Source organism: Batrachochytrium dendrobatidis, assembly GCF_000203795.2.
Source record: "Batrachochytrium dendrobatidis JAM81 unplaced genomic scaffold BATDEscaffold_1, whole genome shotgun sequence".
In the NCBI taxonomy this organism is placed as follows: domain Eukaryota; kingdom Fungi; phylum Chytridiomycota; class Chytridiomycetes; order Rhizophydiales; genus Batrachochytrium; species Batrachochytrium dendrobatidis.
In genome coordinates this window covers 3,980,180-3,993,409 of record NW_006281099.1, presented here as the reverse complement: position 1 = coordinate 3,993,409, position 13,230 = coordinate 3,980,180, and the positions used below count along the sequence as shown (strand labels likewise).

General features: G+C 38.6%; 2 protein-coding genes across 2 annotated transcripts; one reads left to right on the top strand and one right to left on the bottom strand.

Moving 5' to 3' along the window:
* Nucleotides 1-5: 5 nt before the first annotated feature.
* On the bottom strand, nucleotides 6-2,515 carry BATDEDRAFT_86028 (uncharacterized protein; the record flags this gene model as incomplete). The annotated part of the gene is made up of 5 exons (XM_006676095.1): nucleotides 6-1,187; nucleotides 1,283-1,479; nucleotides 1,587-1,618; nucleotides 1,732-1,946; nucleotides 2,333-2,515. The coding sequence occupies 5 exons, from the start codon at nucleotides 2,513-2,515 to the stop codon at nucleotides 6-8; spliced, it is 1,809 nt and encodes a 602-aa protein (XP_006676158.1).
* A 379-nt stretch (nucleotides 2,516-2,894) lies between these two features.
* Nucleotides 2,895-13,101, top strand: BATDEDRAFT_85131 (uncharacterized protein; the record flags this gene model as incomplete). Its single annotated transcript, XM_006676371.1, has 29 exons — nucleotides 2,895-2,999; nucleotides 3,263-3,402; nucleotides 3,486-3,880; nucleotides 4,009-4,219; nucleotides 4,319-4,516; nucleotides 4,611-5,081; nucleotides 5,156-5,285; nucleotides 5,359-5,468; nucleotides 5,563-5,661; nucleotides 5,746-5,883; nucleotides 5,963-6,088; nucleotides 6,167-6,838; nucleotides 7,076-7,180; nucleotides 7,428-7,665; nucleotides 7,789-7,898; nucleotides 8,021-8,803; nucleotides 8,878-8,977; nucleotides 9,067-9,249; nucleotides 9,335-9,483; nucleotides 9,545-10,374; nucleotides 10,432-10,565; nucleotides 10,661-11,166; nucleotides 11,257-11,673; nucleotides 11,759-11,843; nucleotides 12,044-12,142; nucleotides 12,225-12,400; nucleotides 12,478-12,708; nucleotides 12,779-12,887; nucleotides 12,965-13,101. Exons 1-29 carry the CDS (start codon nucleotides 2,915-2,917, stop codon nucleotides 13,099-13,101), a joined length of 7,167 nt encoding a protein of 2,388 aa, XP_006676434.1. The 5' UTR covers nucleotides 2,895-2,914.
* Between the last annotated feature and the right edge of the window lie 129 nt (nucleotides 13,102-13,230).

Below are 13,230 nucleotides of genomic sequence, written 5' to 3'. Positions count from 1 at the left end.
ATTTATTACGGAGACGGTTCAGCTGAGCCATGCATAAACAGCTCGAGCTCATTCTGAGTCTGTTCGTACTCATTTAACAAATCATCGCACTTTTTAGAAAACACATCGCTTTCGACATATGCAATGCCAAACTCTTCAAACACGCTATGAATTGTTGCCTCGAGTTTGTTCGTGTCGGTAAAATGAAGTGTGATTTGATCTAGCCTTTGTGTTAGTGCACAATGCTCATTGATTTTATCATACAGCTCCAATTGACGATTATATAGATCTTCAATCTTGATAGGAAGTTCTTCGTTGATCTGTCCTACTTCAAAATCAGGTGGTGGCAGTGTGTCATCGTCTGATAAGTGACGCATGTCCAGTTGTAATGATGCTTCGTGTCGTTCATTTAGCTCGTGGGAAAATTCTGCTGGCGTAGCTGGAATACTAAAATTGTCGCTGCCCATACTCATATCCCACGAGTTGTCATAAGGAATATCAGTTGCTGGTGGTGGAGGTTTAGAATCGGTTGATGTATATGACTCGGGTGCTGATCGCAAAGAAACTTTGGGAGATCGATCAAATTTCAAATCGCTGTATCGCTGTGGAAGGGGTTTGGCGTCCATTGCGCTGAGAGAGTGATTTGCAATATGCAACGGAGGACTGTTTCGACTTCCAGCTTTCAGTTTCAACTTTTTGACAGGAAACTTTTTGCTAGGATTAATTAATTTAGATTGAAAAGGCTTGTGTGTTTTGGGATCTACAGAAGCACTGCCAGGTTCGGCATCTGACAGCATAGAAACTGAAGTTAAAGGAGTAGCAGAAGTGGCTATAATAGGAGACTGCTCTGCTTCTCCATCACTATGATATTGAATGTGGACAAGTTCAACATTATCATATGTCGTAGGCGGTTGGGTTCGAACTGGTGCAGAATTGAGAGAGATGTCGTCGGGAGATGTTCTCGCAGCAGTAATCGCTTTTTGGATTAGTACTGGAGGTAAAGTAGTTTTGGGACGAACCTCCATTACAGCCTTCCATTCTGCCGAATCTTTTTGATAGCCAAGAGCGTCTAATGCAATCTGTGCATTTCTTAAAGCTTTTTCTCGTTCTCCAGGGGTATAGTGTGTCCAGTCATGAGGTGAAAGATTCCGGTATGCTTCATTTGTAAGTTGATACATGTGAGTAGCCGCTTGTTGTTGTTTGGCAATCTGATTACAGACAAAAAGTTAAAATTAGGATTTCCATTTGCCAGTCTGTTTTCAGTATTTGTTAACAAAACACAGTCGTGATTAGCAAATCTTACTTTTTGTAAAACACCAACAATCATGGGCTGCGGAACCTTGAATCGCTTGACCATCATTTCAAGAGACTGGGGGCATGGAGCAAGAAAGTGTAGGAGTTTCCGTTCAAGTCCTGGGTCTTCTTTGTAGGATGCAAGATTTCGAGGCCGGTTTGTGCGGATAGTCTTGTTTTGTGAAAATTTGGGGGACGATTTGATTGCTACAACCAATACCGATTTATGTGGTTAATTTCTGTCAATGATCAGATTGGATATAGCAGTAAAGTCACGTTGCAGTGTGCTACTATTTATTCATAGTTTTAAATACCTTTAGGTGGAACTGTATCTAACACAACAACACTAAACAGTAGTATTATTGCAGCAAGTCAATTGTACACGAGATTGTAAATACACCATTTTAAGCTTACACGAATAGAAATATAATTGATAGAAACACTTGAACTTAAACCTACCTGTTTCTAACTTTGGCATTAATTTCAGATTGTGTCACATGCTTGATTCGTTCGTTGACTCCACTTCCGCCTGGTTTTGGAAACAATTTTTTTTTTACTGAACCCACATACAGCAATTCTTCAGATGTGCCAACTCGAGATCGTTTATAGCAATCTACAATCTGATTTTCCTGGTGACTTTGAAGATCCATAGACTCACCATCTATATATAGAGTCTATAATATATAATCCATTAAAACGACATCATTTGATTTAGTTGCAATAATACTATACTCGTCTAGTCAAATTATAATCTACTACAAGATTGACCAGTAGCCATATTGATTAGGTCTAATGATATGACAAGGACAAAATATCCATCTATTTGTTGAAATAGCAGTCACATTTTCAATAAAAACTAGAGCAAGAAGCAATATATTGCATCGATATTCTATCACGCATTAAACGGGATAAAAGATAATCTTCCAACTCAATTGAAAATATGGCAGTATCGAATCGGGTATAATGGCCACTTGAAAACATCCATATGACCGCCAAAGGCCGCTCTTTTCATAATAACACATCATTTTATATGTAACCAAATGTTGCCAACATAACATACTAAATGGGCTGGGTTCGTCATGTCGATTTCTACAGAGGGAGAATCCCCTTGCTGGAGTCGTTCCAAGAGGGATCTGCTCAATTTAAACGTCATGACTGGATAGCTACATGACTGTTTTTTATTTTCGTCTGGAAGCAGAGTATATCGTTGCTGGGGATCCAAGTCGTTTGTCCGTAGTGACATTACAAGCAGATTCTGCAATCTGTTTCTGTACAAACTAAACTGGCAACGATTTACGAGTTTTTGGCAGTTCAATAACCAATCACGTGGATTGTTTAACATTCTTGTTACAATGTTGCAAGCAGTTTATGCTGACTTGGAATGGAAAATACTATTCAAGAATGGACAATGTCGTCCTGATAGATTTGATGTTCAGCAGCCAAGTGTTTTTCAGCAAGATCTAGTCGAATATTTCGTGTAAATCATTTCAAACTGCCTTTTTAAAATATAGAATAAATAGTGCTATACAGATGATACTTGAAAGATCAATGTTTAGCATCTCAGGGTTCATTCATGAACAGTTGGGTTGCAATTGTGTTGATTTGGAACTTTGCCTTGCTTTCGTATTCGAGTTTGAACACGATGAAGGGCGACGAATCCCGACAATCACAATCCTCGCCTGGACATGGTGTAGATATGACTGCAACCACCACTTGTTCAATTACAGGTAATATTAAGCAGAATCTGATTTGCTCCATTAATATTCCATTTTTCAAGACTTGTGTGCAAGCTCAATGCACCAGTTTAGTATCGGCCAAATTGGTGCATCTGAACAAGTGTCGTAGTCGTCCTGTATAGCTACATACATTCAATACTTTATTGGTTCCTACCAACCAGTATTTGATTCTGAATGCATACTATCCACACATTTAATTTGTCTTGGCTTTATACTAATTTTATTTTTTTGAAATGCATATTTGATGATTATAGATACAGCAGATTACATTGGCAAGCTTCTGGATGGAAGCGGTGCATCTCAGTACGTCGATTATGCCGATTTGGGTAACAAGCTGGAGATTATTCAGAAACCAAATCGGTCCAGTCTTGCTAATGAACCTGGAAATAATATGGTAACCATAAAGTACCATGCTGTGGGTTGAATATCTTGCAAATATATTTTATTTTTACCAACGACAAATCTGCTATTATATAGGTTACAAGCAAGAGTGATTCTCCAATACAGCCGTTCATTTTAAGAAATTCTATCACTGCTACACCAAAAACGGAAGTTTCTCAAAATGCAGATGTATCTAATCAAGGACTAAAGTCGGGCATGGATACTCTATCTGCAGCCACAGAGTTTCTAACACAAGAAACCAATGCGATGAACACGCAGAATGGAGTACTGATTAATCGACTGATTGAGCCAAATCGTCAGTTATCGAGATCTAAACAGCAGAGTATGGCTGCTAATGTTTTGGATGACCAGTTGAATGGCAGTGAGTCTGCCCCGGTTTCTAGACGCTCTATACTACCAGAAAGTATCAGCGTCACAAAACAAATGGATCAATCTGCTCCTGCTCCACAAGATCTGAAAATTCAAACTAGGTAGACTTTTTCTTGGTTTAGGATGCCTTTTATCTTGATTTCGAATAATCTGAAAATGTTAATTTATTTTGTAATTACATGTAAGCCATGACTTGATGCTAATTTAAATCTTTTATTTGTTGACATAGTCGAGCATCTACAACTAAAGGTGCGACTTGTTTTGATGGCGAGATAAACCCAGAGGCTGCATCGGTAGTAAACATGGATGGTGGTGCTGTACCATCAAATTCCAAGCTTGACCAAAACACGGATCATCAAAAGGGAATTCTATCACAAACCTCTCAAATTTCTTCACACGGCACCAATACGGCCAATCCCGTCCAGAGCAGCGGAGCAATAGTTAATGAGATTGAAAGTAGTTGGATCAATCTTTAATCAAAATTTACCAGGAGATAGTTTTACTAACAATAATTCATATACTAATATTAATTTAAACAGGCCTCTTTGGTGGATCTGTCTTCATACATGGTAGCACACGGACTCCCGCCATTACCCAGATCTCTTGAAACCGTGTCATCTACATCTTTGGCTATTCCTGGAATTTTGACAAAAGCACAGGGTGAAGATTTGCGTGAACTTTTAAAGTGCATTTCTGATACGCTGGCTACCCAACAGTTTGAATCAAATTCTGGAAATGTAAATTCACATGATATAATGTGTCCATGATGCCTATTGTATCAGCAAGTTGATGCTAATTTGAAATCTTTACCACCAAACGTTGCTACTTTAGTCTGTTACCACACTTTGTGCACAGCTAAATGATTTGAAAGAAAGTAATACACTTTTACGCAATCAACTGGATAAGACTCTGAAGCAGGCATCTCAGAGTGCTCGGGAAGTTGATGCACTTAAGTTTCATATACAAGAAATGGAAAGACACGACGCAATCATCCAACAACGGGATGCGCAAATCTTGAAAGATTTACAACGAAAGTACGGTCGTCACTATCTACAGTCCGTAGCTAAAGGCGGACCAGCTGACGGACTTGATAATTTTGTGCTTGAAGTGATTCGTGGCTATGAAAGCAAAATTGAAAAAATGCTCAAAGTTGGTGGTGAGGCTACATTAGGTGCCCAGCCTATGCCATCTCGACCCATCTATCATCCGCCTGATCAGTCTACTCTGCATTCATCGGATCATTGGAATCCTAACAGACATACGAATACTACGTTCAACAATTCCGATAAAGATAAAACAGAGGTTGTTTACTATTTTACAAGCCATTTTTACTTGGATGCAATATTCTAATGTTTATATTTATTGTAAATGTCTAGGATTTGAAGCATCAAATTTCTAATTTGACAAAGCTTTTGAGTGCTGCCAATAACGAAGTTGAAACTTTGAAACTGCAAGTATTGAATACTAAAAAGTTTAGTTGGATGGATGAAACCACTCATAATTCTGGTAAGAAATCAGTATTTAAATTGTCTATTTTAAGAAACTAATTTAGCTATTCTTTATATCCCAAATATTTTAGCTGAAAAAAAGTCGACGCGAGAAATGATTCGACGAGATAAACTATTTCGAAAGTCTAGACTTGCGCATATTGAGCAATTGTCTGCTGATCAAGCCCGCAGTCTTCTTAATGTGTGTTTTGCTATTGTTATAAACTTATGTTGTTAGTGTGGCTAGAACTTGGACTGACAGCAAAGTCGACATTTGTCGATATTTGAATTTACAGGATGTATGTGTTAAACTATCTATACGTCAAGTAGAGCAACTACCTTCTGGAATTGAGCGAATACATGTTGTACTTTGCCTTATTGGACAGATGCAGTCTGTAGGTTTGCTTTTGATGAGACTTTTCAAAATTCTCAAGTATTTAATCAGTTTGCATTTTAATATACTGCTTAAAACAAACTAGTTTATTCGCGAGGTGGACGCAGCTGTTCGACTACATACTACAGATCCCAATGACTCTCAAGATCCAAAAAAACTCCCAGAATTGCTTTCAGTGATTCTTAAATGGGGCGAAAACACTACAAGCGCAAATGATTTGACGGTAAGATTTTGTTTTGTGTGACTTGGATCATGAAACTAGTCAACTAACTCGATCTTATTTGAATGTGTTGGGCTACTAGTATTTTAGTCAAGAGATTCACAAAATATTAAACATTCAGCATCGATATGGAAGCGATTCATACTGCCTTGAAGAAATTCGTCAATTGGTTTACTCTAATTCCAACAATTCTCAAGGGAAATTAAATGTAAGAATTGTTTGATGGTATAGTTGCTGATATTTGATTACATAGATGTAACTTTCTTGTACTTTCAATGCATTTTAGAATATGGGCGATGCAGAGTCCAACCCAGCATATCATTTTAAAAATCTGTTTAATGTTCCAACCATGTCGGGGGTTCCATCCAAAATTAACGAGGTGTTTGTGTTTTGTTCAGAAGTTGGAACTCGTGTTGACCAATTTCGCGCAATTCTTAAACTGGATAACCATATGCAGCCGGGAATGGTACTTACACGAGCTGTAGATACGTTAAAGGAAATGATGCAAAAACGTGCTCGAGACTCTACAACTACTCCTAATATACTTGGAGTGTTGCATGACCAACGACCTGTTTCATTTCAAAGATCGTCTAAATTACAAGAGCCAGACGAGTCGTTTAGTTTATCTGTTTTGGAACCCAGCGAAGAATTTGAAGTCGATCCGTATACTTCTGGTCAATTTCAAGCTGCGAATCCAGACCACTATACAACTCTGTCACCTAGCAAATCGCATAGAGATCACCAGCCTGTGGATGAAGATGGAAAATGGCTCGAACCTCGTTCATCTTTGAGCCCGGACGGAAACTATTTGATAAATAACCATAGAATTTTGCCAGACTCTCAGAACAATCAGCCTGTATTGTCTTTTGCAGCGACGCCTCACACAGATACGGGAGTAACTAGATTGGGTCGGACTCCAAGACACGCAGACTCGCCCATTGATGGATTATCTCGACTTGTAGGTAGTAGAATAGTAGATGAATCCATTTAGTTTGAACATTGCGGTAGGTTAGCAATAAAAATTGACTTTACATATATTTGCCGATTAAGACGAATGCAAGTGTTGGATTTTAACTGTAGAGAATTGAAAGGTGAAACTAGACATGTGACATCACGGGATGTTTAGTGTCCGATTTTGGATGTCCAGCAAAAGGTTGAAATTCTTTAATTTATCAAAGATTCAATTGCTATTTAGACCATGTCATCTCGCCGCTCTGCTGATGCTTACTCTAAAAGACAAACTTTGCAACGTCTGAAAGAACTCAGAGAATCTGGAAATACTAGTTTAAGAGACTACGAGGTAGCTTGATACCAGAGTTTAAGCAATCTAACCCTAATCTTGAAACTTTATTGAATCCGGCAATCTAACTCTTAGAGCCGAAATCTTGTTCAACTCCACATTATTTTGATTGACTCTTCATGCATGGACTACAATACCTTTCAAGCCTGTGGTTTTAAACTGGCTCTTTTTGCTCTTGAAATAAGCGTTTCCATTCATGGTTTTGTCCGATCGATTAACTGATTTCAATACTTTCTTAACTTGGCAGGTTGCGGGAACAGCCGACATTTTTGATGTTGTAACCGAAGAAGAGTACAATACGTTAAGCAAGCGCACTCGATTAGAAGACGATTTTGTTGTTGATGACAATGGCGAAGGCTATGCCAATGGTGGCCTTGAAGATTGGGACAACCCACAATCTGGTCAAAGCTCTACCGATGAAGACGGTGATGCTATCAATACCAAATTCAACAAAACAAAATCAACAGGAAAAGGCGGTAACTCAGGTAAAATAAGTAAATCTTGCAGCTATTGATCGCGACGTATATGAAACAAGATAGTGTATTGCTTTTAATCCAACATCTTGCTTATCTAATATTGGATAAATTTGTTGATCATTCAATGAATAGAAAAGCGTAAACGCGATAAAAAATCACTTGTAAATCCAGCAACTGGAAGTGCCAGCATTGTTAGCATGCTTAGTAAACAATCCAAGGCCAGTGAAAAATCTGTTCAAAAGGTGCAGTTGTTTTCAAATTTCTCTAAACCTAACTGCTTTATTTTCTTGACCTGTTTTACTGGGACGCTAATTCTCATTTACTGTTTGATTTTACTCATTCGGGCAACAATATTCGATATTAGACGGGAGATCAGACACTTGAAGAATCTACTCAACTGCTTGATTCAATTTTGGAAAGTCTTGACGATGTTGTTTCCACCCAAGAGGAGAAGCGTCGCCGTGTTCATTCAACGACTAATGAATTTTCTGCCAATACTTCCATCGACAATTTTTCTGGATCTCTGTTTTCTAAATTTCAACTCAAGGAAAGTTTATTGACAAAAGCATCAACGGTAGCTTCTAAATCTTTTGACTCCGCAATAGTGGGAGATAGAGAATACGCTCAAGACGGGCTTGATATCATGAATAATGATGAAAGTTCAGCAAATAATTCGCCTTCAAATAGAGTTGGTGTTTACACAAACAACCAAAGTATGGATACTTTAGATCTTGACAGCGCTATGGAAGTATCTACTCAAGCACCGTTAGCCACCAAGCCAGTCTCGGTAACTGATGCAGAGACTGTCCAGAAAAGCTCACAAGTAAAGATCCGGAAATTGCAAAAATCCTCAGCCAATTCGAAATCAGCAAAGTCTGCTGCACATTTTCTTCCCAAGTTTGAACAAGTCGCTGTGGCTACTGCTGCATCTCAACCCAGCGTCATTTCATCCACAGAAATGGCTGGTTGTGTCAATTGGAAGAACGTCAAGGATACCGTGGCGATCACCAATGTTTCTTCAAATGAAGAAAGTTCATTCATCAAATCTAATATAGGTCAAAACGATATATTAGAACCGGATGGATCCTTGAAAATGTACTGGTTTGATAGCTATGAAAAACACGGAATTGTGTATTTGTTTGGAAAGGTAAATTTGATTTGCTCAATTGGCTGTGGCAAGAGTACCTCGCTAAATTTTAGCATTTGCTTTAATTGGATTAGGTATATCAACCGTTGACTCAACGCCATGTAAGTTGCTGTCTGGTTGTCAAGAACATTCAGCGCAATTTGTTTGTGCTTCCTCGTCCAATCAAACTTGACGGTATGTTTAATTATTGGCGTTTTTGATGTTCAGTATGTATCACATACGTAGAATCACGCTGAATTTAATGCAATCTATAAATATTTTAGATTTGGGTATACCAACCGATACTGCTGTTACAATGGCAGATGTATATCAAGAATTTGATACCATAAGGCAAAAGCACCAAATTTCCGAATTTTCTTCTCGCTCCGTTTCTAGAAAATATGCCTTTGAATTACCCAATATACCATCTGAATCTGATTATCTTAAAGTATTATATCCGTTTTCTGGTACGTTGCTATGTGGTAGATTTAGACTTGTCGTTATTTGACTGGCTTATTGTTTGAGATATTAACATATCTATCTTGACTTTAGAGCCTGAGCTTCCATCGGATATCTCTGGAAAAACATTTAGCCGTGTATTTGGAACTCGGACTCGTGCAATGGAGCTACTGATTCTTAAAAGAAAACTTATGGGTCCGTGCTGGATTTCCATCAAAAATGTCAAAGTTTCAACCCCCATGGTAAGATCACTAATACTCGAACTGTTTCTAATCATCATACCAACTAATACCACGCGTACAGGTTTCTTGGTGTAAATTAGAATTCATCGCGGATGACCCAAAAAGCATCAGAGTCTTTAGTGACAGTGATCCCGATGCTCCCAAGCAAGCACCCCCTTTTGTCGTCATGAGCTTATCTCTAAGAACATACATGAATCATCAAAAAAAAGTCAATGAAATTGTTTCTGCCAGTGCACTTGTTTACAACCATGTCAATATCGAAGGCGATACTACCGATGACAATGCCGTTCGTTTAACGGTGGTTCGCCAGCTGAATCAAATTCCAATTCCTGTCGAGTTTATGGAAATGGCAAATCGACAGCGTACCAAACTTGTAGTGCTGCCAAACGAAATGTCGTTGCTGAATTATCTTCTTGCCAATATTTATCAGCTTGATCCCGATGTACTTGTTGGCCACAATATTGTTGACTTTGATTTGGACGTGCTGCTTCATCGAATGAAGATACATAAAACTCAAAACTGGTCGCGGATTGGTCGACTTCGTCGAACAGTGTGGCCCGTGATGCAGACAGGGGCTGGAGGAACGGGCGATTCGTCTTTTTCAGAGCGAGAAATTGCGTCTGGTCGACTCATGTGTGACACATATCGTACTGCAAAGGATCTGATTCAATCCAAGAGCTACAGTCTGACCAGTCTTGCAGCAAGCCAGTTAAAAATTGAGAGACCCAACATTGATTTTGACAAGATCCCATCATATTTTTGGAATAGCGAAAAGCTGATGGAGATGGTACAGCATTGCGAGTTTGATACATTTTTAACCTGCCAACTCATGTTCAAACTACAAGTTCTTCCTCTTACCAAACAATTAACCAATCTGGCTGGTAACATTTGGTAGGTGTTGGTTTTCAGTTTTTGACATGCAACTATTGCTGATCCATTATTTTACAGGTCCAGGAGTCTGACTGGCGCACGCGCCGAGCGTAACGAGTATCTACTCTTGCACGAGTTTCATGATAGAAAATACATTACTCCCGACAAGGTGTATAGTAACCGTGTAGTGTCGAATCAACTCGACGAAAATGGTAATTATTTGATTTATTAGACAGTTTATTTATCGATTTAAACCATCATTATTGCTGCTGATATTATTTCAATGATCTACACCAAATACCTTTAGATGCAGAGGGTACAGGTGCTGTTACCAAGAAAGGTGGCCGGCGTAAGGCTGCATACGCTGGTGGACTCGTGCTGGAACCCAAAAAAGGCTTTTACGACAAATACGTACTTATGCTTGATTTTAACAGTCTGTATCCGTCAATCATTCAAGAGTACAACATTTGCTTTACCACAATAGCTCGCTCTTATGACAATAATGGTGATCACATGCCTACTCCTCCCAATTCCAGTGTTGATCGTGGCATTTTGCCCAAGCTTCTTGGTACACTGGTGAATCGTCGTCAATTGGTTAAAGGATTGATGAAGGATCCCAAAAACACACCTGCAGAACTTGCACAATATGATATTCGACAAAAGGCACTCAAGCTAACTGCCAATAGTATGTATGGCTGTCTTGGATTTGTCAATTTCCGTTTTTATGCGGAACCTCTGGCTATGTTGATTACTTCCAAAGGCCGTGAGATTCTACAAAACACGGTTGATCTTGCTGAAAAGTCCAACCTTGATGTAAGCATAATGGGTTTTGAAAGATGTCAAAAATACGTTTATTTAATGTTCATTTAGAACTACACTCACATACAAGCATGAATGCTTTAGGTGATTTATGGCGATACTGATTCCATCATGATTTATACCAACTCGACGGATCTTGCAGAAGTCAAGCGTATTGGCCAAGAGCTGAAACGTGCTGTCAACAAGCGTTACAATCTTCTTGAAATTGAACTCGATGGGTTTTTTGAGCGCATGCTACTTCTTAAAAAGAAAAAGTATGCAGCAATTTTAGTAGAGGAAAAAGATGGTCAGTTGAAGAGAACGATTGAAACAAAGGGATTAGATCTTGTGCGTCGTGATTGGTGTGGCATTAGTTTTGATGCCTCCAACTATGTCTTGCAACAGATCTTTTCGGGTGAAACCCGAGAAGAGGCGGTTGAGCAAATTCATCAGTACTTGAACAAACTTGGTGTAGAGGTGCGATCGGGAACTGTTCCACTTGAGAAATTTATTATTAACAAGGTTAGTGTTTATAATGGTGTTGTAGATTTATTTTGTATTTGGTTTAACCTTGGAACTTGTGTTTGCTCAATTTTGTTATCTGTAGGGCTTAACTAAGAACCCAGAAGAGTATTCAGACAAAAACAGTCTTCCTCATGTTCAAGTAGCACTTGCTTTAAAAGCTCGGGGTGGTATGGTCAGAGCTGGTGATACTATCCCATATGTTATTTGTCAGGGTGAATCCACGCATGTTGCTCAACGTGCCAGACACCCAGATGATATCACAAAACAAGGATCTACTGAAAAAATTGGCAAGTTGAAAGCTTTAATAGCATCTATTGACAAGTAATCTAATTGGCTTGTGATGCTTATATATTGATACACTATTTAGACTTTAATTGGTATTTGAGCAATCAAGTGCATCCACCCATTACTCGATTGTGTCAGCATATTGAGGGAACCGATACTGCTCGTCTTGCTGATTCTCTAGGTAATCGATTGGATTTGCGTGTTGGATGCATCTGGCACTACAAATTCAGAGCGAGTATATGCTGAGATATGTATATATATAGGTTTGGACATGACAAAGTTTTCTTCAACTGCGCAATCTCGATCATTTGATGATACATCCGCGGCAGATATATACACATTTGAGTCGCAAATCAGCGACGAAGAAAAGTTTAAAGATATCAAACGCTGGAGTCCTCGTTGCATTCACTGTGGCGAATCTTCTGAATTCAAGGGTGCTGTTTATTTCAAGGCAAGGATCTTTGCTGTTCAAAAGTCATTTATGGTTTCTTATCCATAATTTTGTAATTTAAATAGGATGGTACAGCTATGAGTGGTTTGACATGCGCAAATCCCATGTGTGGTCAAACAATGCCAATTCCTTCGTTGGCAGTGCAACTTCGTGTTGCCATTTGTGCTCAGATGAGGGTGTATTTAGATCAGAGTGTTGTATGCGATGATCCTTCATGTCTTAATATCACAAAAGCAACTTCTGTGTTTGGTAGAAGATGTCTAGTTCCTGGTTGCAAAGGAACTGTGTTTTTTCAGGTAATTTCCTATTTATACTTTTATTTGACGGTTCATGGTTTCTAAACTGTTGTTTTTATCTGCCATCTAGTTATCGGATCGTACATTATATCTCCAAATGCAATACTTTGAGAGTTTGTTTGATATTCCTCATGTAACGAAAACACTCGAGAAGAGTGCTGAAAATGACGAGATTGCCAGTAAGTTTGATCATGTTCATTTTATATTCGATGCTGTAAAAGCCCACCCACTTGCTTATAAATGTATACTTTTATAGATTTTGCCAGGAGTATTTTAACGAGAACAATTTCCGATATCAAGTATCTTGGACAACTTGTAGAACAATATCTTTCTACTAATGCACGCAGATGGGTTGACTTGGGAAAACTATTTTCATTTCATCAAGCAATGTAATACAAAAATGAAATTTGGATTAGCTAATAAGATTGAAGATGTGAAAGATTAAATGAATCGAATCCGGATTTCCATTCCGGCATGATCAAAGTTTTGAATTCAAGATGCCGATTTCTTTCCTAAACTGAT